At 44.3% G+C, this 23,029-nt stretch overlaps 1 protein-coding gene and 1 long non-coding RNA gene across 7 annotated transcripts in view; one reads left to right on the forward strand and one right to left on the reverse strand.

Moving 5' to 3' along the window:
• Window positions 1-23,029, forward strand: part of LOC105484717 (neuron navigator 1) — a 191,637-nt gene that overhangs the window by 164,743 nt on the left and 3,865 nt on the right. For all 5 annotated transcript variants that reach the window (XM_071077903.1, XM_071077906.1, XM_071077911.1 and 2 more), the window contains 14 exons: window positions 578-661; window positions 1,265-1,376; window positions 10,535-10,656; window positions 15,044-15,240; window positions 15,509-15,701; window positions 15,793-15,961; window positions 16,253-16,350; window positions 16,531-16,626; window positions 17,035-17,194; window positions 17,609-17,844; window positions 18,689-18,843; window positions 18,989-19,060; window positions 19,542-19,738; window positions 20,215-20,333. In XM_071077903.1, coding sequence (XP_070934004.1) covers window positions 578-661; window positions 1,265-1,376; window positions 10,535-10,656; window positions 15,044-15,240; window positions 15,509-15,701; window positions 15,793-15,961; window positions 16,253-16,350; window positions 16,531-16,626; window positions 17,035-17,194; window positions 17,609-17,844; window positions 18,689-18,843; window positions 18,989-19,060; window positions 19,542-19,738; window positions 20,215-20,333 — 2,010 coding nt within the window. The remainder of the gene's footprint in view (window positions 1-577; window positions 662-1,264; window positions 1,377-10,534; window positions 10,657-15,043; window positions 15,241-15,508; window positions 15,702-15,792; window positions 15,962-16,252; window positions 16,351-16,530; window positions 16,627-17,034; window positions 17,195-17,608; window positions 17,845-18,688; window positions 18,844-18,988; window positions 19,061-19,541; window positions 19,739-20,214; window positions 20,334-23,029) is intronic.
• Window positions 1-23,029, reverse strand: part of LOC105484716 (uncharacterized) — a 63,731-nt gene that overhangs the window by 28,006 nt on the left and 12,696 nt on the right. The window lies entirely within an intron of this gene.

Raw genomic sequence — 23,029 nt, forward strand, 5'->3', positions numbered from 1 at the left:
ACACCTAGTGGCCAAATGGTGGAATGCCCCTGCAGTTTCCTTCCAGCCCTGTAAACCCGGAGAATCTGGGAACAAGGAGCAGACGCAAAGCAAGAAAGGGTGAAGTGGTGAAGTAGCAGAGGAGGAAGAGATGCACCAAATAATTTCTGCCAGGAGATTATTTGTCATGGGGGTCGGCCCACTCCACAATGCAGGAGTTAAACCAAAATAATAGGAACGACCCCAGAGGCTATGGCCTGCCTACCAAGTTGGCCACACCAAATATCACATAGAGCAGAGGGATAATCCTACCTCTGGTAGATGATGGGTTTTAGATCTCAAGTCTCCAAGAGCCTCCAAAAACCTGCCCTACCCTCAACCTGGCTTCATTATTCGAGAAGCTAATTCACACCAGAAAATGTCTTTGATTTCCCCTTTGTCTGCTCAGGGAAGTCAATATTTTTTAACCACCAAGAGGCTTGCCAGCACTGGTCAGCTCTGAGATACAGGAAATCAGTTAAAACTATTTCCCATTGTCAGTCATTGCCTCTCACCCAGCCTTATGCAACTTAGCAATCTCTTTTTGTGTTTGTTTCAGGCTAATCTAGTGGCTGCTTTCGAGCAGAGCCTGGTGAATATGACATCCCGCCTGCGACACCTGGCAGAGACGGCCGAGGAGAAGGTGAGAGGCCTGGGAAGGGGAGGGAGGGAGGGGTGGGTGCGGTGAGGGGGTTCTCCTGGACAGAGAGGCTGAGGCTGACCTCTTCTTGCTCATGGCTGCCAGTTTCTCCCCACCTCACTATCACCCTGGATTCTCAATCTGCCCCCAATACAGTGTGAGCATATTCCTTATCCCAATTCCCTGCCCTTCTCTGTAAGTTTCGTAGAATTCCAATGCCTCACCCATTGCCTGACACACCATAAGGGCTCCTGCTACTCCCAACTAATGATGCTGTTTTCTTTTCTTTTTTTTTTTTAAGACGGAGTTTCGTTCTTGTCACCCAGGCTGGAGTGCACTGGTGCGATCTTGGCTCACTGCAACCTCTGCCTCCCGGGTTTAAGCGATTCTCCTGCTTCAGCCCCACAAGTAGCTGGGATTACAGGTGCCTGCCACCACGCCCAGCTAATTTTTGTATTTTTAGTGGAGACTAGGTTTCACTATGTTGGCCAGGCTGGTCTTGAACTCCTGACATCAGGTGATCCACCCACCTCGGCCTCCCAAAGTGCTGGAATTATAGGTGTGAGCCACCGTGCCCAGCCAACGCTGTTTTCATTTCTCTCTTAGGACACTGAGCTGCTGGATTTGCGAGAAACCATAGACTTTCTGAAGAAAAAGAACTCTGAGGCCCAGGCAGTCATTCAGGGAGCCCTTAATGCTTCAGAAACCACACCCAAAGGTAGGACATCCAGCCACAGATTGAGAGGGAACAGGGGTGGCAGGAAAGGAAGAGTATTACAGATTTTTATCTGGGCCTATAGTATTCCAGGTCCTATATCAAATCTCTAGAAGGTGAGGGCCTTTAGATACCCCTTAGTGTGATGTCTGGACTGGTCAGTGAGGAGTACCAGGGGCATGACCCCAGCTTCCCAAGGGATGAAGGCTAGTAGAGGAGACCTGTAAGCCCCAGGGGTCCTCTACTTAACCTTTACAAGTCAGGGCCAAAGAGCCATCAAAGCCCATCATTAAAATAGCCCTTAACATTTTTATGCAAATGTCTTGTGTGTCCACACACATGCACATAGATACACATACACACAATCTAATTTGATCCTCACTTTAGTTCTCCAAGGGAGATGCAGTCTATTCTTCCAATGAAACAACTAAAGTTCACGTAGGTTATATGGTGCTGAAATGGCAAGTTAGCCTGGATGTTTAGTCACCAGTCAAGCTTTGCTACGGAAGTCAAGATGGATGGGAGTCTGATGCCACAAAAATCTGTGGTCTCTAACTCCAATCAGGTCTTCAAGATACCTTGGCAGTTCTCTTACTTGTCCACAGTCAGTTTTCTTTTTTATTCCACTATCAGTGATTCCCAGCTTTCATTGATTTTTTCAAGCTCCTCATTTCCCCACTGACTTGCCTTACTCTGAACATAGCCTTGGCCCCCTCTTTAGTTAAGAAAATGAACATTTTCAAGAGAGAACTCCATTTACTCTTCCCCACTGCATGTGTTTATATTCATCCAATACTTATTTGTTTGTCTCCATTTTGTTGGAAGGATCCATCCCTTCTGGCCTAGAGTGACCGCTTATCTAATGTTTTAGGATGCCCTCTTTAGCAACCATACAACCCCCCTCCACACCACACATGCCCTTTTCTACCTCTCTGATCTCTTAGGCTCTGTTCATTCCTTCTCTGCTTATAAACCTGCCAAAGGTTCTTGTATCTTAAAGGGGAAGGATGTATCAATCTCTGTTCTAACTATAATCTTATTTCTTTCCTTCCTCCAGTTGATCCTACCTTTCCACCTCCCTTTCACACTTAACCCCACTATAATTACGCTTCTGTTACCATCATTCTACCAAAAACACTTTCACTAACATCACCAGTGACTCCCATTTTTCCAAAATCCAACTTACAAGTTTTAGTACTTATTTTACTTTTTTTTTTTTTTTTTTGAGTCAGAGTCTCACTCTGTTGTCCAGGCTGGAGTGCAGTGGCGCGATCTCAGCTCACCACAACCCCTGCCTCCCGGGTTCAAGCAATTCTCCTGCCTCAGCCTCCCGAGTAGCTGGGACTCCAGGTGCGTGCCACCACGCATGGCTAATTTTTGTATTTTTAGTAGAGATGGGGTTTCACCATGTTAGCAAAGTGTTTTCAAGACTCATCCATGTGGGGCATGGTGGCTCATGCCTGTAATCCCAGCACTTTGGGAGGCCGAGGTGAGCGGATCACTAGGTCAGGAAATCAAGACCATCCTGGTTAACACAGTGAAACCCTGTCTCTACTAAAAATACAAAAAATTAGCCAGGCTTAGTGGCGGGCACCTGGAGTCCCAGCTACTCAGGAGGCTGGGGCAGGAGAATGGCGTGAACCCAGGAGGCGGAGCTTGCAGTGAGCTGAGATTGCGCCACTGCACTCCATCCAGCCTGGGTGACAGGGCAAGACTCAGTTTCAAAAAAAAAAACAAAAAACGAAAAAACAAAAAAACAAAAGACCCAACTAGGTATCTATGTTGTCTCATTCCTTTTTGTGACTGAGTAATATTCCATTGTGTAGATATACCACAGTTTGTTCAGCCATTCATCAGTTGATTAGGTAGGCATTGAGTTGTTCTCACTTTTTGCCTATTATGAATAATGCTGCCATGAACATTCATGTACAAGTTTGTATGTGGACATACATTTTTACTTCTCTGGGGTATATACCTAGAAGTGGAATTGCTGGGTCATATGGTAACTCTATGTTTGACTTTTTGACGAATTGGCAAGCTGTTTTCCAGAGCAGCTGCACCATTTTACATTCCTATCAGCAGCATATGAGGGTGCCAATATATCCATATTCTTTGTTTTTGTTTTTTTGAGATAGAATGTCGCTTTGTTGCCCAGGCTGGAGTACAATGGTGCAATCTCGGCTCACTGCAACCTCCGCCTCCCAGGTTCAAGTAATTCTTCCGCCTCAGCCTCCCAAGAAGCTGGGATTACAGGTGCCTGCCACTACGCCCAGCTAATTTTTTTTTTTTTTCGTATTTTTAGTAGAGACAGGGTTTCACCATGTTGGCCAGGCTGGTCTTGAACTCCTGACCTCCAGTGATCCACCCACCTCGGCATCCCAAAGTGCTGGATTACAGGCATGAGCCACCACACCCAGCCCTATAGCTCCACATTCTTGCTAACACTTACCTCTTTTTTGCAATAGCCATCTTAGTGGGTGTGAAGTAGTATCTCTTTGTGGTTTTGATTTTCATTTTCTTTATGGCTAAGAACACTGAGCATCTTTTCATGTGCTTATTTGCTATTTGTATGTCTTAATGGAGAAATGTCTATTCAAATCCTTTGCCCATTTTTAAAATCAGGTTGTCTTTTGTTGTCGAGCCTTAAGAGTTTTTTAATAATTCTGAATATTGGACCCTTATCAGATATATGATTTGAAAAACAGTTTCTCTCATTGTATGGGTTGCTGTTTCGCTTTCTTGAAAATATTATTTGAAGAACAAAAGTTTTCCATTTTCATGAGGCATAATTTATCTATTTTTTTTCTTTGGCTGCTTGTGCTTTAGGTGCTGTATCTAAGAAATTATTGCCTAATCCAGGGTCATGAAGACTTACTCCTGGGATTCCTTCTAAAATTTTTTTTTAGTTTTAGGTCTTTGTTCCATTTTTGGTAAATTTTTGTACATGGTATGAGGTAGACAGTCCAACTTCATTCTTCTACATGAGGATATCTAGTTGTTCCAGCATAATTTGCTGAAAAGACTATTTTTCCCCCCCTGAATTGTCTTGGCACTCTTTAGGAAATCAATTGACCATACATATATGGGTTTCTTTCCTAGACTTTCAGTTCTATTCCATTCTTCCATATGTCTATCCTTGGCCAGTACCACATGGTTTTTATTACTGTAGCTTTGTAGTAAGTTTGGAAATTGGGAAGTGTGAGTCCTCCAACTTTGTTCTTTTTCAAGATTGTTTTGGCTACTCTGTGTCCTTTGCATTTCCATGTGAATTTTAGGATTCGTTTGTTAATCTCAGATTGAATTTTCCTAGGGATTGCATTGAATCTGTGTATCAATTTAGAGAGTATTGCCTCTTAACAATGTTAAGTCTTCTAATCCATGAACAGGCATGCCTTTATCTAAATATGCTTTCATTTTTTTCAGTGATATTTTGCAGTTTTCAGTATATGAATCTTTCACTTATTTTGTTAAACTTAGTTTTTATGCTGCTGTAAACGGAATTGTTTTCTTAATTTCTCTTTTGAGTTATTGATTACCAGTGTATAAAAATACAATTGATTTTTTTGCACATTGATCCTATATCCTGCAGACTTGCTGGACTCACTTATCAGCTCATTTGGTTTTACAATCTCTTCTTAATCTGTATTTCTATCCGTATCAGTCTCCTGAGTTCCAGACCTTTACTTCCAACCACGTCTGGATGTTTCCACTTAGTTGACCTCATAGAGATATCTCTAACTTAATATGTCCAAAATTAAAGTCATCCCCTTCACCCCACTTACAAACACACAAGCCAACCTTTTCCCTTCTGCAGTTTGCGCATCTCAGGTATTATCATTTGCCTGGTTGCCCAAGCCTCTAATACGAGAATCATCTTTGATTCCTCACTGTTTCACCCTGTATAGTCAGTTAGTTCTAACTCCTACGTAGATCTCAATTCTATCCCTCTTATGTATTGTCACTATCCTGGCTCAGGTTTTTATCGTTCTTCTCCTAGAATATTTCAATAATTTCCTTACTGGCTTAGCTGTGCTCATTCTTCCAGTGCTTTCCTTGCCCTCAGAGTAATCCAATTATGTCAGTTAAGATCAGAAATTACTCCAGGCCAGGCACAGTGGCCCACGCTATAATCCCAGCACTTTGGAAGGCCAAGACAGGCATTCACTTTAGGCCAGGAGTTCAAGACCAGCCTGGGAAACATAGTGAGACCTCATTCTTTAAAAATTAGCCTGTAGTCCTAGCTACTCCAGAGGCTGAGTCTGGAGGACTGCTTGAGCCCAGGAGGTAGAAGCTGCAGTGAGCCGTGGTGGTTGCACTGACTCCAGCCTGGGTGAGAGTGAAATCATGTGTCATAAAAAAAAAAAAAAAAAAACACACACACACACAAGAAATCATTCTAATTTGAATATGGACTAGATATTATGTGAAAAGAATTACTGTTCATTTTCTCTCTCTCTCTCTTTTTTTATTTTATTTTATTTTTTATTTTTGAGACAAAGTCTCACTCTGTTGCCCAGGCTGCAATGCGGTGGTACAATCTCAGCTCACTTTAACCTCCGCCTCCCGGGTTCATGTCATTCTCCTGCCTCAGCCTCCTGAGTAGCTGGGACTACAGGTGTGTGCCACCACGCCTGGCTAATTTTTGTATTTTTAGTAGAGATGGGGTCTCACCATGTTGGCCAGGCTGGTCTCGAACTCCTGGCCTCAGGTGATACACCCACCTCAGCCTCCCAAAGTGTTGGGATTATAGGCATGAGCCACCGTGTCCAGCCACTGTTCATTTTCTTAGGTGTGATAATAGTACTGTGGGAGAATGTTCTTATTCTTAGAAAGTACATCCATCTCCAAAAAAAAAAAAAAAAAAAAAAGTATATTCTGAAGTCTTTAGTGTCAAAAGATGTATTCTCTGTAACTTATTTTCAAATTGTTCAAGAAACTGTGTGTGTGCGTGCATGTGTGTGTGTAGAGAGAGAGAGAGAAAGCAAATAAAACAAAATATTAACAATTGTTGAATTAGGTGGAGGGCATATGGGTTTTTCTGTGTGTAACCTGCTCTTCAAACATATATTTGTTGAATGAATGAATTGTGCTTTTTGCTATGAGTTTTCTTGTTATCCTCAGTTCATGTTGATCCAGGCTTAACTTGGTCAGGTGGATTTCTAGGAATATTCGAAGAATCAATGCTTAGGCAATAATGCCTATCTTTATTTTATTTTATTTATAAATAGATAATAAATATACATGGTACAAAATTCAAAATGCACAAGAGGTTTCTTAATTTTTGAAGATTGCTTGATTCTGCAACGTATCATTTGCTCTTAAAAGTACTATATAGGGTTGGGCGTGGTTCCTCACGCGTATAATCCCAGCATTTTGGGAGGCCATGGCGGGTGGATCACTCGAGGTCAGGAGTTCGAGACCAGCCTGGTAAACATGGTGAAACCCTGTCTCTACTAAAAATACAAAAATTAGCTGGTCATGGTGGTAGGTGCCTGTAATCGGGAGGCTGAGACAGAAGAATCGCTTGAACCTGGGAGGCAGAGGTTGCAGTGAGGCGAGATCACGCCATTACACTCCAGCCTGGGCAACAAGAGTGAAACTTTGTCTCAAAAAATATATACTATAGAGTGTATTTTTTAAATGCAATTGATATATCCCAACTAATTGAAACCTCCAAATAACTGATAGGCAGATGCACATACTTTGCTACCCTTTATTTTTATTTATTTATTTATTTATTTATTTGAGACAGGGTCTCACTCTGTTGCCCAGGCTGGAGCACAGTGGTGCTATCTCAGCTCACTGCAGCCTCAATTCCCGGGGCTCATGTGATTCTCCCATTTAAGCCTCCAGAGTATCTGTGATTAGAGGTGCACAACACCATGCCCAGCTAACTTCTTGTATTTTTAGTAGAGATGGGGTTTTGCTATGTTGCCCAGGCTAGTCGCAAACTCCTGGACCAAGAAATCCACCCACCTAGGCCTCCCAGAGTGCTGGAATTACAGGCATGGGCCACCACACCCATCCCCTTTATTTTATTTTTAATTAACTAGTTTTAATTAAACTAATTTTTATCATAAAAGCAATGGATGTTCTGAGGGAGAATGTAAACTAGGGGTTGGCAAATCATAGCCCATCAGCCAAATCTGGCTTACCACTCTGTTGGTAAACAAAATTTTATTGGAAACACAGCCACACTCATTAATTTATATAATATCCGTGGCTGCTTTCAGGCTACAACAGCAGAACTAAGGAGTTGTGATCAAGACCCCATGGCCACAAAGCATAAAATATTTACTTTCTGGCCCTTTACAGTAAATGTTTTCCAACCACTGAGATAAACTATACAGAAGGGTATATGGTGAAACATAAAATCCCTTTCCCTGAGTCACCCCTCCAAATCCCAATCCCCAAAGGTAAGTACTGCTAATAGTTTTAATCTTTTCCAGAAATAAATATCTGTGTATATACAAATAAACATATATGGATACATACATTCATTTTTACATAAATGAAGATTTCTTTCAACTTGGCATATCCCCGTTTTTGTTTGTTTGTTTTTGTTTTTGTTTTTTGTTTTTGTTTTTGTTTTTGAGACAAGGTCTCACTCTCATGCTGTTGCCCGGGATGGAGTGTAGTTATACAATCTCAGCCCACTACAACCTCCAGCTCCTGGGTTCAAGCGATCCTCCTGCCTCAGCCACCCAAGTAGCTGGGACCACAGGTGTGTGCCACTACACTTGGCTAATTTTGTAATTATTTGTAGAGATGGGGTTTCACTATGTTGCCTAGGTGAACTGCTGGCTCAAGCCATCCTCCTGCCTTGGCCTCCCAAAGTGCTGGGATTACAGGCATGAGCCACCACACCCAGCCTCAGCATATCCTCTTGAGAATTTCCCATGCTTTTTAAAAATAACTGAAGTACTCTAGTGTCATTAACTGGGTATGATAATCGTACAAAGGGTTTTCCACATGCCTTATGAGCTTTGTAGTTCCAGCATCAGATCCTAGGATCTTGTTTTCCCTGTAGTATCAAGGGAAAATTAGAGTTTAAAAGATAATTTCTGATCATGGTGAGAGTGAGGAAAATAACCAAACCTTACCCACATCTCCTTCATCTAACAGGTTTTGTTTCTAGGAGAAAATTGCAAATAGTCACTTTACTACTCCCCTTCCTCCAGTTTAGTTTCCCTCCATTTCCTCTTTTTCATTGTTAACATAGTAAGCTCTGTTTAAAAAAATTTTTTAAATAGACACGAGGGCCTCACTATGTTGCCCAATCTGCTCTCAAACTCCTGGGCTTAAGTGATCGTCCTGCCTTGGCCTCCCTGAGTGCTGGGGTTACAGTTGTGAGCCACTGAGCCCAGCCTAAAAAATCTTTGACATCACACCATAGTTAGGCACGATGTTTGCATTGGACGAGGTTGAGTGAAATGTGCAGAGGACCTCCCTGTGCATTTCTTTGCAACTTCCTATGAATCTATAATTATTTTAAAATAAAATGGATTTTTAAAATCAGATAATATTTTGCCTTAGATTAAGAATTTCTGTTCTCCATTATCTATGGCACAGAGGCAAATTTCCTTTAAAAGACATTGAGGGGGCCAAGCACAGTGGCTCATCCCTGTAATCCCAGTACTTTGGGAGGCTGAGGCAGGTGGATCACCTGAGGTCAGGAGTTCGAGACCAGCCTGGCCAACATGGCAAAACCCCATCTCTACTAAAAATACAAAAATTAGCCGGCTGTGGTGGCAGGAGCCTGTAATCTCAGCTACTCAAGAAGCTGAGACAGGAGAATCGTTTTGAACCCAGGAGGCAGAGGTTGCAGTGAGCCAAGATCACGCCACTGCACTCTAGCCTGGGCAAGAAGAGTGAAACACCTTCTCAAAAAAAAAAAAAGAAAAAAGAAAAAAAGAAAAGACATTGAGGGGCTGGGCATGTTGGCTCATGCCTATAATCCCAGCACTTTGGGAAGCCATGGCAAGACGATCACTTGAACCCAGCAGTTCAAGACCACCCTGGGCAACACAGCAAGACCCTGTCTCATTAACAAAAAAGAAAGAAAGAAAAAGAAGTCCAGGCGCAGTGGCTCATGCCTGTAATCCCAGCACTTTGGGAGGCTGAGGCTGTGGTCAGGAGTTCAAGAACAGCCTGGTCAACATGGTGAAACCCCATCTCTACTAAAAATACAAAAAAATTAGTGGGCCTGGTAGCGGGCACCTGTAATCCCAGCTACTCGGGAGGCTTAGGCAGAGAATTTCTTGAACCCAGAAAGTGGAGGTTGCGGTGAGCCGAGATCATGCCACTGCACTCCAGCCAGGGTGACAGAGCAAGATTCTGTCTCAAAAAAAAAAAAAAAGAAAGAAAGAAAAGAAAAAGGGAAAAAGACATTGAGAACTGTCCCTGATCTGGCCTGAGCCTAACCTCACCCTTACTTTTTTCTGTACCCCCACACATGCCCTCTGCTGCTTCCATTCCAGACTACCCACAGTTCCTCAAAGCAAAGCCAGTTCCCTGGACAGTGCCTTTGCTTGTACCTTTTCTTCAGCCCTAAATACGTTTTCCAAAATTCCCATCTGAAAAATTTCTATTCTTTCAGTTCTCAAACATCTTTTGCTAATCCCTTCCTTCCCTGTTGTAGAAAAGTAGATTATTTTTTGTGCCATCACAAACCTTCTCAGAAAGTGAAGATTTTCTACCCACCAGATGAGAAAACTGAAGCTCTTTCAGGTGGAATGCAGAGTACATGGCTAGTAATGTACTTGGCTAGTACATGGCTAGTCCTTGGCCTTGGACCACCAGATAGCCAAGTATTGCTAGAAAAATCATGAAAAATGGTAGGTTGATGTCTCCATAAAGAGGGCTGGCTTTAGTTAAGTCCTTAGACTGATTCAAGCTGAGTTCATGACTCCATGCTAACTTCTGGTTCTTGAGAAAAGGAATCATTTCTTATTTAATTCTTACCTTTTGCACTTTTTCTGTGTTGAAACATGATTGGGACTCAATAAATGTTTGCTGAATGAATGATCCAAAAAAATGAATAATGTGGATTGAGGAGTTGGTTGGTTCTCCTTTCTCTTATCTTCTGCCACTAGACTTGCCTGAAGTCTCACGTCCTCTCTAAATCTCTTCTGTTTTTTCCCACTTGTACTTGGCCCTAGAACTTCGGATCAAGAGACAAAACTCCTCAGATAGCATCTCAAGCCTCAACAGCATCACTAGCCATTCCAGCATCGGCAGCAGCAAGGATGCTGATGCAAAAAAGAAGAAAAAAAAGAGTTGGGTAGGTAAAGGTTTGGGGGGTGGGGAACTAGGTAGAACCGTGGTGGACCGCCTTCACCTCGGCATAGGGATCAAATCCTTCTGGGATTAACCAAGGTGTAGTCCCATCTAACACTGAGCCCTAGTGTGATGTCCGCTCAGAGCATGGTCTCCCAAATTCTCCCTTCCCTCAATCATTCCCTACTTGTCCCCAAGGCCACCCCTCTGACCTTTATATATATGTATCTGCTTTCTTTGGACTTTCTTTGGGCTCTCCATTTGGTTAGGCCAGATGTATTTGGCAGCAGAAGGATGATGAGGAAATACTCAGAAGGAAACATCTTATCAGTTCCGTTCCCCCGATTCCCCCACTCCCTTCTATACTATGGAGAGATTTTATGAACAAAGCTGTTCATTCTAGACTCCTGGAGGTCATTTCTTTAATTTTTGGAGATGCTTTGTGGAGCTTTCCAGATTACTTCAAAAGACTCTTTATTATTACCTTTGGTAGGTCCAGAAGTCATTTTTGTGCGTGTGGTGTTTTTCCCTTGCATAATCCTAAACTGACCTTTCTGAAATTCTTCAGGCAGGTCTAGACAGTCTCAGCCCCTCTTGCTGACTGTGGTAAGAAAGCATCCCCAAGTGGACATGTCCTGCTTCTCTGTCCCCTGTTCAGTAAGACACTTCCCCAGACCTTTGTATAATGCAGACAGGTACCAGCTGCGTGAAATGAGTGATTAAGTGTTGATTCTTTTTTTTTTTTCCTTCAAAATGCTGACTCCAAATCCCTATTTTTTTCCAGGTCTATGAGGTAAGAGACCCAGTTCCTATCCCCTTATTTTCTCTTTCCCTTTGCCATACCTTCCCTATTTCCAGAGCAACTCCCTTCCCCTAAAAACAAAAATGAATGACCACTCATAACACTAACTGTAACGACCACCCAGAGTTCCTAACTCACTCCACTGCATGGTCCATCCACAGCTGCCCCATGTGAGGACAGAGGAGTGGTCTGGTTGGGGGCCAAATGGGAAAGTCAAACAAAATTCAAATATATTCCCTACTATCTTCCCCTGTTACAAAATTGGCCTGTTATAAAAAGCAGTTAAATTGAGCTCCTCCTATCCAGAAAAATGAACCTTCTTCTTTTTGGTTCCATAATACCTAGAGACCTAACATGGAAGAGAGTCACTGGATGAAAGTTATCTTGACTACAGTTTCCACAGGCCAGTTCAGCCTGGGTCTAACCCGAAGATTTAGCTCTAGAGTAGGATGAACCAGAGATAGGTGAGGGATAGAGACCAAGAGGGCACACTCAAGTCACCCCAAAGCCTAAAACTGTCTAAGCATTCTTGGAGTTCCCAAAGACATTTCAGGGATGAGAGTATAGTCTAAGATGAACAGAAAATGCATCCAGAATTTCTGTTACAAACCAGATACCTGAGGTCCACTCTAACCCTACCCCAACATTGTGCTAGGTGTTGTGAAGGATATGAAAAACAGAATCTATAATCTCGTCATTAAGGAGCCCGCAGTATTACTGGGGAGACCAAAAAAATTATACATATAAAATTAATAGCAATCCAACAGTGCCACAATGCTTATTCAAGCAGTAAGTGCTAAGGGAGTTCACAGATGACGAGACGGTGATTACAATAGGCAGGGAAGACTTCTCAAAGGAGGTAAAAGTTAAACTGAGATGGAACTGTGTTGGGTAGAGAGGAATGTGTTGGGAGGCTTTCTACATAGACACTATTCAGAAGAGAAGCAATGGAAGATGGAGAAGGCCAGCTTAGCTAGAGAACTGACTAAGTAGGGTATAGTCAACATAGGAAGAGCCTGATACTTATTTAAATTTGATTTTTTAGATTAACATTTCCCAAAGTGTGTTCCACTGATTGCCAGCCCATTGAGATGCTCCTTAAAATGTGATACCATTGACTGGGCTCGGAGGCTCAGGCCTGTAATCCCAGAACTTTGGGAGGCTGAAGTGGGCGGATCATTTGAGCTCAGGAGTTCAAGATCAGCCTGGGCAACATGGTGAAACCCCGCCTCTACCAAAAATGCAACAATGTACTGGGTATGGTGATGCATGCCTGTGGTCCCAGCTACTTGGGGGCTGAGGTGGGAGGATAGCTTGAGCCTGGGAGATTAAGTGAGCCAAGATTGCATCACTGCGCTCTAACCTGGGTGATAGAGTGAGACCCTGTCTCCAAAGAAAGAAAACAGTGATACCATCATCAAATAAATTTGAGAAGTACTGCATTTTCTCTCTCTCTTTTTTAATTTTTTTTTTTTTTTTTTTTTTTTTTTTGAGGCAGAGTCTCACTCTGTCACCCAGGCTGGAATGCAATGGTGCGATCTTGGCTCACTGCAACCTCGGCCTCCCAGGTTCAAGCAATCCCCCTGCCTCAGCCTCCCGAATAGCTGGGATTACAGGCATGCACCAACATGACCAGCAAATTTTTGTATTTTTAGTAGAGACGGGGTTTCACCATCTTGGCCAGGCTGGTCTCAAACTCCTGACATCAGGTGATTCGCCCACCTCCGCCTCCCAAAGTGCAGGAATTACATGCATGAGCCACTGCGCCCGGCCTAAGTACTGCATTTTCTACATCTGCACAGAAAAAGTTCTGAGATATCCCCTAGCAAATAATCTTGTTTCATTTTGCTTAATCCATTGTTCCCTAAACTCATTTAACCATGGAACCATTAGCCACGTAACACCAAACATCTCCCAACAGTTCTGGCTTTGGGAATACTGAACTACACATATTCTCACTTAGGATCGTATTGATCTTAGGGGCATATGCTCCAGGCAGCTTGTCATAGGATCTCTTTATACACACACACACGCACACACACACACACACACACACACACACACACACACAGCATCCCATGAGGCAGTGGTATGGAGAAACTTCACTGGATTGAAAATTAGGAAGCCTGAGTTCTAGTCCTAAGTCTTACGTCAATTAGGTAGTTTCAAGCAACTCAACTCTGGCCTTTTCAGGCTCAGTTCTTCATCTCTGCAGAGAACTGAGCTTTATGGTATTTTGAGCCCTGACTGCTCAGTGATAAGAAGTCACCTGGAGCCAGCCAGCTGCACACATACTCACTCATTCATATCTCCACCACAGCCAAGTTGGTCCTCTTATGTCTTGCCTGGTGGAAACCCCAAGACACACCACCCACCAGCTCCATCCATCACCTGACGGCCTTCCTATGTTCCAGGAGAGACACTTAGAAAGTGTACCCTCAAATTTTTCCTTCTTTTTTCTCACTGTCCCAAATATCTGGTTTGCCTTTGTCCCCTATAACCTTTGACCCCTCCTTTACTCTCTGCCTCTTGCTGCCATTTCATATTTGTGTCCCTGTGTGTATGTGTGTGTGTATGTGTGTGTGTGTGGTGTGTGGTGTGTGCATGCTGTATGGATGCATGTGGATGGGTATGGGACAGGACCCTGGTTTGCATCTCTAGCTCACATCCCTAACACCCAAGCTCATCAACATCAAGATCAAACAAGCTACGGTCAGATTATAACACCCCAAGTACTCTAAGGAAATGCTGGGAAATAGCCCTTCTTCTAGGACATTGGAAATCATAGAAAATGCTTATGTCTGGCTGTTTTAACCATTCTGTGATGTCCTGGGCACAAGAAATACTAACAGAAGCTTGAGCCCACTGCCTTCTCATGTTCTCCACAGAATCATATTGTCAGTTTCTGGTTGATAGATGACTAGATGAACAGATTCTGGGCTGATGAGCCCTAGTCAGAGGCATCATGAGGTGGCATCTGAGGCCCACAGTGAGCTAGGTTCTAGACTGAACAGTTATTGTTCTGCTGCAGAAGGTGGGATTGGATCACTGAGCTGTATACATTGTGACCTCTGGGAACTTCTCTCTGTCCCCATCAGGGGCACAGTGACCCTATGAGCAACAGAACACCCAGGAAGTTCCCATAGCCTACAACAGCAGCAAGCTAGAAGATTCTATTCTTTCTCTAAGTCCTAATTTTCTTTCTTTCTTTCTTTCTTTCTTTCTTTCTTTCTTTCTTTCTTTCTTTCTTTCTTTCTTTCTTTTTCTTTCTTTCTCTTTCTTTCATTCTTTCGTTCTTTCATTCTTTCGTTCTTTCTTTCTGTTTTTTGAGATGGAATCTCACTCTGTTGCCAGGCTGGAGTGCAGTGGCTCAATCTCAGCTCACTGCAAGCTCCACCTCCACGGTCCTGATTTCTAGGCAACTCTTCTGTCCATATTCTATGAATCAAGTGAAGTGTTATAGAGGGTGGCTTAATTAAAGTAAATCCCCTGCCTCCAGCTCTCTCTGTCTCAGAAGTCCCAATCCAGTCCTCCCCCATCCCAATAGTGGAGTCCTGATGTCCCTCTCCCTGGATCTGCTTTTTTCTAGCTTCGAAGTTCCTTCAACAAAGCGTTCAGTATAAAAAAGGGGCCCAAGTCAGCTTCCTCATACTCGGATATAGAGGAGATTGCTACACCCGACTCCTCGGCTCCCTCATCCCCCAAACTACAGCATGGTTCTACGGAGACTGCTTCACCCTCCATCAAGTCGTCCACCTCATCCTCCGTGGGCACTGATGTCACCGAGTAAGTGCTCTCTCGCTCCCTGCCACCCAGCCTGTTACCAGTGTAAGCTGCGGGCTAGAGTTGACAGGAGGCCATTAGACCTTAGACAAGCAGTACCTATTACTGACCTCTCCCTGGGCATATGAGACCAACATATGGACCTTTCTTCTCATACTGATTGAGTATCTATGGGCAGCAGGAGCCAAGACCACCAACCATGCCTCTTCATATTCTCTAGTAACTCTACTGCTTCTTCATGTAGCTTGGCTTAACTCTTGCTATCTTACAGGGGCCCTGCTCACCCAGCCCCCCACACTAGGCTATTCCATGCAAATGAGGAGGAGGAGCCGGAGAAGAAGGAGGTATCGGAGCTGCGTTCTGAGCTATGGGAGAAGGAAATGAAGCTTACAGACATCCGCTTGGAGGCCCTCAACTCTGCCCACCAACTGGATCAGCTTCGGGAGACCATGCACAACATGCAGGTCAGCATCTGGGAGGACAGCTGCAGGAAAGGGAAGACCAAGGTTTGCTACTGTCCAATCTGCCACCCTACCCTATCTGTTCTCACCACAGTTGGAGGTGGACCTGCTGAAAGCAGAGAATGACCGGCTGAAGGTAGCCCCAGGCCCCTCATCAGGCTCCACTCCAGGGCAGGTCCCTGGATCATCTGCGTTATCTTCCCCGCGCCGCTCCCTGGGCCTGGCACTCACCCATTCCTTCAGCCCCAGTCTTGCAGACACAGGTACCTGTGCGGGAGAAGAATCTATAAGGGTGAAGGGAAGAAAGGGGCTTATTTCAGTGTTACACCATTGCACTGGCTCTGGTCAGAGAGGTAACAGTGCCCAAGTCAAGCAGATGCCAGTGTCCTGAGACACTGAGTTGTAATGGTCCTTCAACCTTAACTACTTTTGAGCTTAGGACCTCCATTCCTTCTCTGTGGCAAATAGAATTATTTGGAAAGGATAGTGATTGGAAAGTTTAGGAAAGGCTGCAGGTACTCCTAAAACCAGTTGGTTCTTTTCAATCCCCACAGACCTGTCACCCATGGATGGCATCAGTACGTGTGGTCCAAAGGAGGAAGTGACCCTCCGGGTGGTGGTGAGGATGCCCCCGCAGCACATCATCAAAGGGGTAAGGAACTTCAGGGAGAGCCCCGGTGGGAACAAACAAATACTGTTACATTTATCCAAGAAAATCTGGGCCCCGGGTACCTCCAAAACCAAAGAACTCAACTCCTAAGGCCTTTAGGACCCTGGTTCATGGAGTCATCTGCAGTGAAGCTCAAGAGCTTTTCCTTCCTTGGCTTTACAGGACTTGAAGCAGCAGGAATTCTTCCTGGGATGTAGCAAGGTCAGTGGAAAAGTTGACTGGAAGATGCTGGATGAAGCTGTTTTCCAAGTGTTCAAGGTAAAGGGATACCTGCACTCAAAAAGGTTGCTCATCCTCTCATGGGATATATATACTTTTTTAGAGACGGAGTCTCACTCTTGTCACCCAGGCTGGAGGGCAGTGGCGTGATCACAGCTCACTGCAGCCTTGAACTCCTGGGCTTAAGTAATTCTCCTGTCACAGCCTCCTGAGTAGCTGGGATTACAAGCATGTGCCAGCATGCATGGCTTCTCATGGGATATTAAGCCATCCAGGCACGGGGACCCTGGGGACCTTTGAGGCTTTATGGAGAAATGCTGCCTAGGAAAAGCACATGCTCTGCACTTTCTCCATCTACTTCTGTTTCCTCTGATAGACATTCTTTGTTGTAGCTTTTACACTTGTGTTTGTATATTTTCTTCTTGTTCTGCCTGTCTTTTCTGTCAGGACTATATTTCTAAAATGGACCCAGCCTCTACCCTGGGACTAAGCACTGAGTCCATCCACGGCTACAGCATCAGCCACGTGAAACGAGTGTTGGATGCAGAGCCCCCCGAGATGCCTCCTTGCCGTCGAGGTGTCAATAACATATCAGTCTCCCTCAAAGGTCAGTCTTTGTCTCTTGGGGTGAGGTGGTGTGGCATGAAGGCAGGGACAGGATCATCAAATAATCTGTCATGCATTCATTCACCAAGAACTCACTGAGAAGGTATAATATGAAGATGCTTAAGTAATGTGAGATATAAAAAGATGAGTAAGACCCAGTCCTAACTTTGGCTCCCAGGGAGACTTTTGCTAAGCCTAGGATTTTTACTTCGCTCCTCACTCCCAGCTCAGAGCATGTCCCTAAAAAGATTTAAGTTTTCAAAACTGGGGGTTAAGGGACTCTTATGGAACTGTGGGGCAAGTGGCTCTGAGTTTCTTCAGGGGGCTCCTAGATGAAGAAAGAAAAGCCCTTTAGGATCCCTTGCTATCCTCAAGACCCTGGTCAAGACTCATGCTTTCTGGGGTGGGGGTTCAGGTCTGAAGGAGAAATGCGTCGACAGCCTGGTGTTTGAGACGCTGATCCCCAAGCCGATGATGCAGCACTATATAAGCCTCCTGCTGAAGCACCGGCGCCTCGTCCTCTCAGGCCCCAGCGGCACGGGCAAGACCTACCTGACCAATCGCTTGGCCGAGTACCTGGTGGAGCGCTCTGGCCGTGAGGTCACGGAGGGCATCGTCAGCACCTTCAACATGCACCAGCAGTCTTGCAAGGTGGCTACCCCCCGACACCCCCGTCAGCCTTTGTTCATGCCTCAGCCTTCCCCAAGACCTTTCCCCAGCCCCTTCCTGCCTCATTGTTCCCTTTTCCTCACCTCTGCCTTCATCTTTCTTCTCCTCTTCTGTGTTCATTTCCTTCCCTCTCTGTCTATCCCCTTTTCCAGTCTTCTCCTTTCCCTCCCCGCAATTTCTTTCCAACATCTTGCCCTTAACTTGTTTCTCCACACTTTCCCTTGCCTTTGTGGAGAAAGGCTTTCCTCTCCACACTTTTCCTTGCTTTGTGCACCTTCCTCCTCAGTTGGTCATTGATGAAACTGCATCCTCCTCATTTCTACCCCACTCTCTGCCAGCCCCGTCAATCCATCCCTTCTCTTTTGTTCTCTTCCTTCTACTTCTCTTCTCAGTATTACTCTCTGACCTTGGCCTTTCTGGGAAGAAGCACTCAGAATTAAATGGTACATATTGTACCCTCCCCTGCCAAAACCTGATGTCTCTTGAGCACACCCTAATACTATGGAGTTGGTTCAAATCTTTGCTCTTACCAGCTGGGGGAGGCATGCCCGTTAACAGTAGTCCATGGTACCTGTGAAAATCCACCTAGGAAATACCATATGTCCCCGACCTTTGGGGAATTTTGCGGCTGCTGCTTAAGAGGGTTGCTTTAGAGCCTTTGGAACCACTGCTTATCACTGTGGTAATCTGATTCTACAATCAAATTTCCAAGGAACTAAAGGCCCCAGGGGAATCTAGATAGTAAAACTTCTTCAAAATCCTGATTTCCAAGGCTGATCCAGCTGCTTATTCCCAAGTGTGGACCCACAGCCTTCTTTTATTCCAGGATCTGCAACTGTATCTTTCCAACCTGGCCAACCAGATAGACCGGGAAACAGGAATTGGGGATGTGCCCCTGGTGATCCTATTGGATGACCTGAGTGAAGCAGGCTCCATCAGTGAGTTGGTCAATGGGGCCCTCACCTGCAAGTATCATAAATGGTAAGTAAGCTGGGGTCGAGACAAAACTCACCAAAGCGGGAGGAGGGAGAACCCCGTCCAGGACAACCTATGAGTTGTGTGCACGTGGCAGAAAGCAAGTGTGAAGGCAAGTCTAAGTGAATCTTTTTCCCCTTTCTCCCTACAGTCCCTATATTATAGGTACCACCAATCAGCCTGTAAAAATGACACCCAACCATGGCTTGCACTTGAGCTTCAGGTAAGAACTCTGGCTCTGGATGAACCTTCTGACCCTATCCAAGAGTCTTCAATCCTGGACTCCGGCCAGAAGGCAGTAGATAGGAGAAGGAAAGAGAAGTATCCAGAGCTTTTTGGGCTGGAAAGAGAAAGTAGATGTATTTGTCATGTCAGTTTCAAGGTGGAGGAGGACACTTGAGGAGAGAAAAGGACTGCAAAGCTAAGAGAGAGACAGGTAGGTTGCTCTAAGCAGAATTAGGAAATTCTCTGTCCGCACACGCTGATCTAGGTCAGTGATGTCAGAAGGTTATCTGAAGAGGGCTACCGATTTGAGAATCAGCTCTACCACCCCAGGGCTGCTGCTCTGAGTTCAGATGTCCCCACTATTACTTGAAAAGAACCGAGTAGGCATTAGTGAGAAGGAGGGACAGACTGGCAGGGGCTGAACTCTGACAATGTCCCCATTGCCACTCTGACCCCACTTTCCCCATCCTTGGTGGCAGGATGTTGACCTTCTCCAACAACGTGGAGCCAGCCAATGGCTTCCTGGTTCGTTACCTGAGGAGGAAGCTGGTAGAGTCAGACAGCGACATCAATGCCAACAAGGAAGAGCTGCTTCGGGTGCTCGACTGGGTACCCAAGCTGTGGTATCATCTCCACACCTTCCTTGAGAAGCACAGCACCTCAGACTTCCTCATCGGTACTGGGGTCCAGCTTCCCCCTGGGGGTCAGGAGGTGGCTTCCCTTTTCCACTGTACCACCTGGAGGGATGCTCCCTTTCCTTCCTGGACTCTTCAGCATGTAAAGGAACTCCAAGCCTTGTGGCTTCAGACTTAGAACCACTTAACAAGCCTTCCCAACACAGCACCACTTCAATCACCAGAAAGCTAACTCCTCTCCCTAGTTTTTTCCCAAAATTAACAGAAAAAAAGGAGGGCACATATGTAGGAGGGAATTAAACAGCTTTCCTCACTCCCTTATCTCACGTCTACCTTGTGAAGCAGGACTTATGAGATTGCCATCTAGGCAGTCAGCACCCACTAGTCTTGACAACTCTAAATTTCCTTTAATCCTTTGGTGTCAGACCCCTCTGCCTGGTACTAAGGAGTAAAAGAGGCACAAAACTGGGAAGATCTAGGTTCCCAGCCGTGTTCATGGCCTCATCCTCTTCCCTAGGCCCTTGCTTCTTTCTGTCCTGTCCCATTGGCATTGAAGACTTCCGGACCTGGTTCATTGACCTGTGGAACAACTCTATCATTCCCTATTTACAGGAAGGAGCCAAGGATGGGATCAAGGTGAGCCCTACCCTCTTCAGTCAAACCCCAAGATCAGGCTGTCCTACCTAACAAAGTAGAAATGTTTCTTTAATGTTAGGCATGGGACTACTGGGATTAGTTAGGTTCTCTTTCTACCAGGTGGAGCAAGGCACTAGATAGACTAAGCTGCTTTCCTGCCTCCACCTGCCATTCAGCAAATGGCACAATGACCACTGCCTCTGGGGCCATCTCTCCAGCCCTAGGCCTTCTGGCTCTAAGTCCAATTTAAACCACTCTCTAGGAGTCAGAGCACACAGAAAAATAATTGAGCTAAGAATTAAGTAAAACGCTAATTTAAAAAAAAAAAAAAAACAACCTTAGTTTAGCTACTTACTAACTACTAATTAAGTATGTTATATTGACCAAGTTACTTTTTAAATATCCTCATATGTAAAAAAAAAAAAAAAAAAAAAAAAAAAGGAGGTATCACGTTCTGCTCTACCTAAATCACTGGAGTCTTTTGAAGACAAAATGAAATATGTAAAAAGATTTTTAAAAGTTAGAATAAGGAGGCCAGGCACAGTGGCTCACGCCTGTAATCCCAGCACTTTGAGAGGCCGAGGCAGGTGGATCACGAGGTCAGGAGATCAAGACCAGCCTGGTGAGACCCTGTCTCTACTAAAAATAGAAAAAATTAGCCAGGCTAATTTTTTTTTTTTTTTTGTAGTCCCAGCTACTCGGGAGGCTGAGGCAGGAGAATGGCGTGAACCCAGGAGGTGGAGCTTGCAGTGAGCTGAGATGGTGCCACTGCACTCCAGCCTGGGCAACAGAGCGAGACTCTGTCTCAAAAAAAAAAAGTTAGAATAAGGCCGGGCCCAGTAGCTCTCGCCTGTAATCCCAGCATTTCAGAAGGCTGAGGCGAGAGGACTACTTGAGCCCAGGAGCTTGGGCAACATGGAAGACCCTGTCTCTACAGAAAATTTAAAAAATTAGCCAGGCATGGTGGTGCACACGTGTAGTCCAGCTACTCTGGAGGGTGAGGCCAGAAGATCACTTGAGCCCAGGATATATAGGCTATAGTGAGCCATGTTCTCACCACTATACTCCAGCCTGGGCAACAGAGTGAGACCCTGTCTCAAAAAAAAAAAACAATTAAAATTAAAAGTTAGAATAAAAACTTAGTGCAAAAGAAACATGTCCTTTTTTTTTTAAACCACCTCAGTTTTCTTACCTGTAAATTAGAGTATAATGATCACTAAAGTCCATTTCAGCACTAATAAACTGTGATGTAATTGTTAGACCCAACTGGTCATATATTATCTGTAAAAGTAATTTGTTATTGAGATAGGTATCTCCCGGTGATATAGTAAATTTCTAAAGATGCTGTCAGACTGATGCCAGAAATCATTATTTCATTTATAAATTATGTTATTTTAAGGAAATGTTGCATTATTATTAATAGCTTTTCAATTTAAAAGCATTTTCACACAGATAACATTTGTTTTCAAGAAAGTAAAAAAAAAATTAAGTATTATGACTAAAGTAGAAAAATTTCCTACTTGAAAAATGAAATTGCAGGGTCATACGATTTGTGCATGTTAAGTTTAATGCAACCTAGGCATCCGTCAGTAGATGAATTGATAAAGAAAATGTGGTATATACACACATGATGGAAAATTATTCAGTTGTAAAAAAGAAGGAAATTCAAAGCCAGGCATGATGATGCATGCCTGTAGTCCCAGCAGCTACTCTGGAAGCTGAGGCGAGAGGATCCCTTGAGACCAGGAGTTAAAGTCTAGCCTAGGCAACATAGCGAGACCTTGTCTCTTAAAAAAAGGTGGGGTGGTTGGGGGATGGGGAAGAAATTCTGTCATTTACAACAACATGGATAAACCTGGAGGACATTAGGTTAAGTGAAATAAGGCAGGCCTAGAAAGACAAATACTGTATGATCTCACTTATACATGGAATCTAATGAAATCAAACTCAGAGCAGCAGAAAGTAGAATGATGGTTACCAGAGGCTGGGCATGGGGTTAGGTGGGTAGTAGTGGTTGAGGAGATGTTAGTCAAAGGATACAAAATTTCAGTTAGACAGGAGGAATAAGTTCAAGAGATATATTGTACAATATGGTGACTATAGTTAATAACAATGTATCATATACTTGAAAATCACTAAGAGAAAAGTTTCTATTTATTTTTTTGAGATGGAATTTCACTCTTATGCCCAGGCTGGAGTGCAATGGCGCGATCTTGGCCCACTGCAACCTTCACCTCCTGGGTTTAAGCGATTCTCCTGCCTCAGTCTTCCAGGTAGCTGGGATTAACAGGTGTGAGCTACCACACCCAGCCTAGAATAGATTTTAAGTGTTCTCACCACACACACAAAAATATGTGAGGTAAAAGCCAGGCGCAGTGGCTCATGCCTGTTAATCCTAGCACTTTGGGAGGCCGAGGCAGGTGGATCATCTGAGGTCAGGGGTTCAAGACCAATCTCACCAACATGATGAAACCCCGTCTCTCCTACATACAAAAAATTAGCCCAGTGTGGTGGCGCATGCCTGTAATCCCAGCTAGTTGGGAGGCTGAAGCAGGAGAATCACTTGAACCCAGGAGGCGGAGATTGCAGTGAGCCAAAATTGAACCATTGCACTCCAGCCTGGGCAACAAGAGCAAAACTCCCTCTGGGAAAAAAATATATGTGAGGTAATACATATGTTAATTAGCTTGATTTAG

Source organism: Macaca nemestrina, chromosome 1 (assembly GCF_043159975.1).
Source record: "Macaca nemestrina isolate mMacNem1 chromosome 1, mMacNem.hap1, whole genome shotgun sequence".
Lineage (NCBI taxonomy): Eukaryota > Metazoa > Chordata > Mammalia > Primates > Cercopithecidae > Macaca > Macaca nemestrina.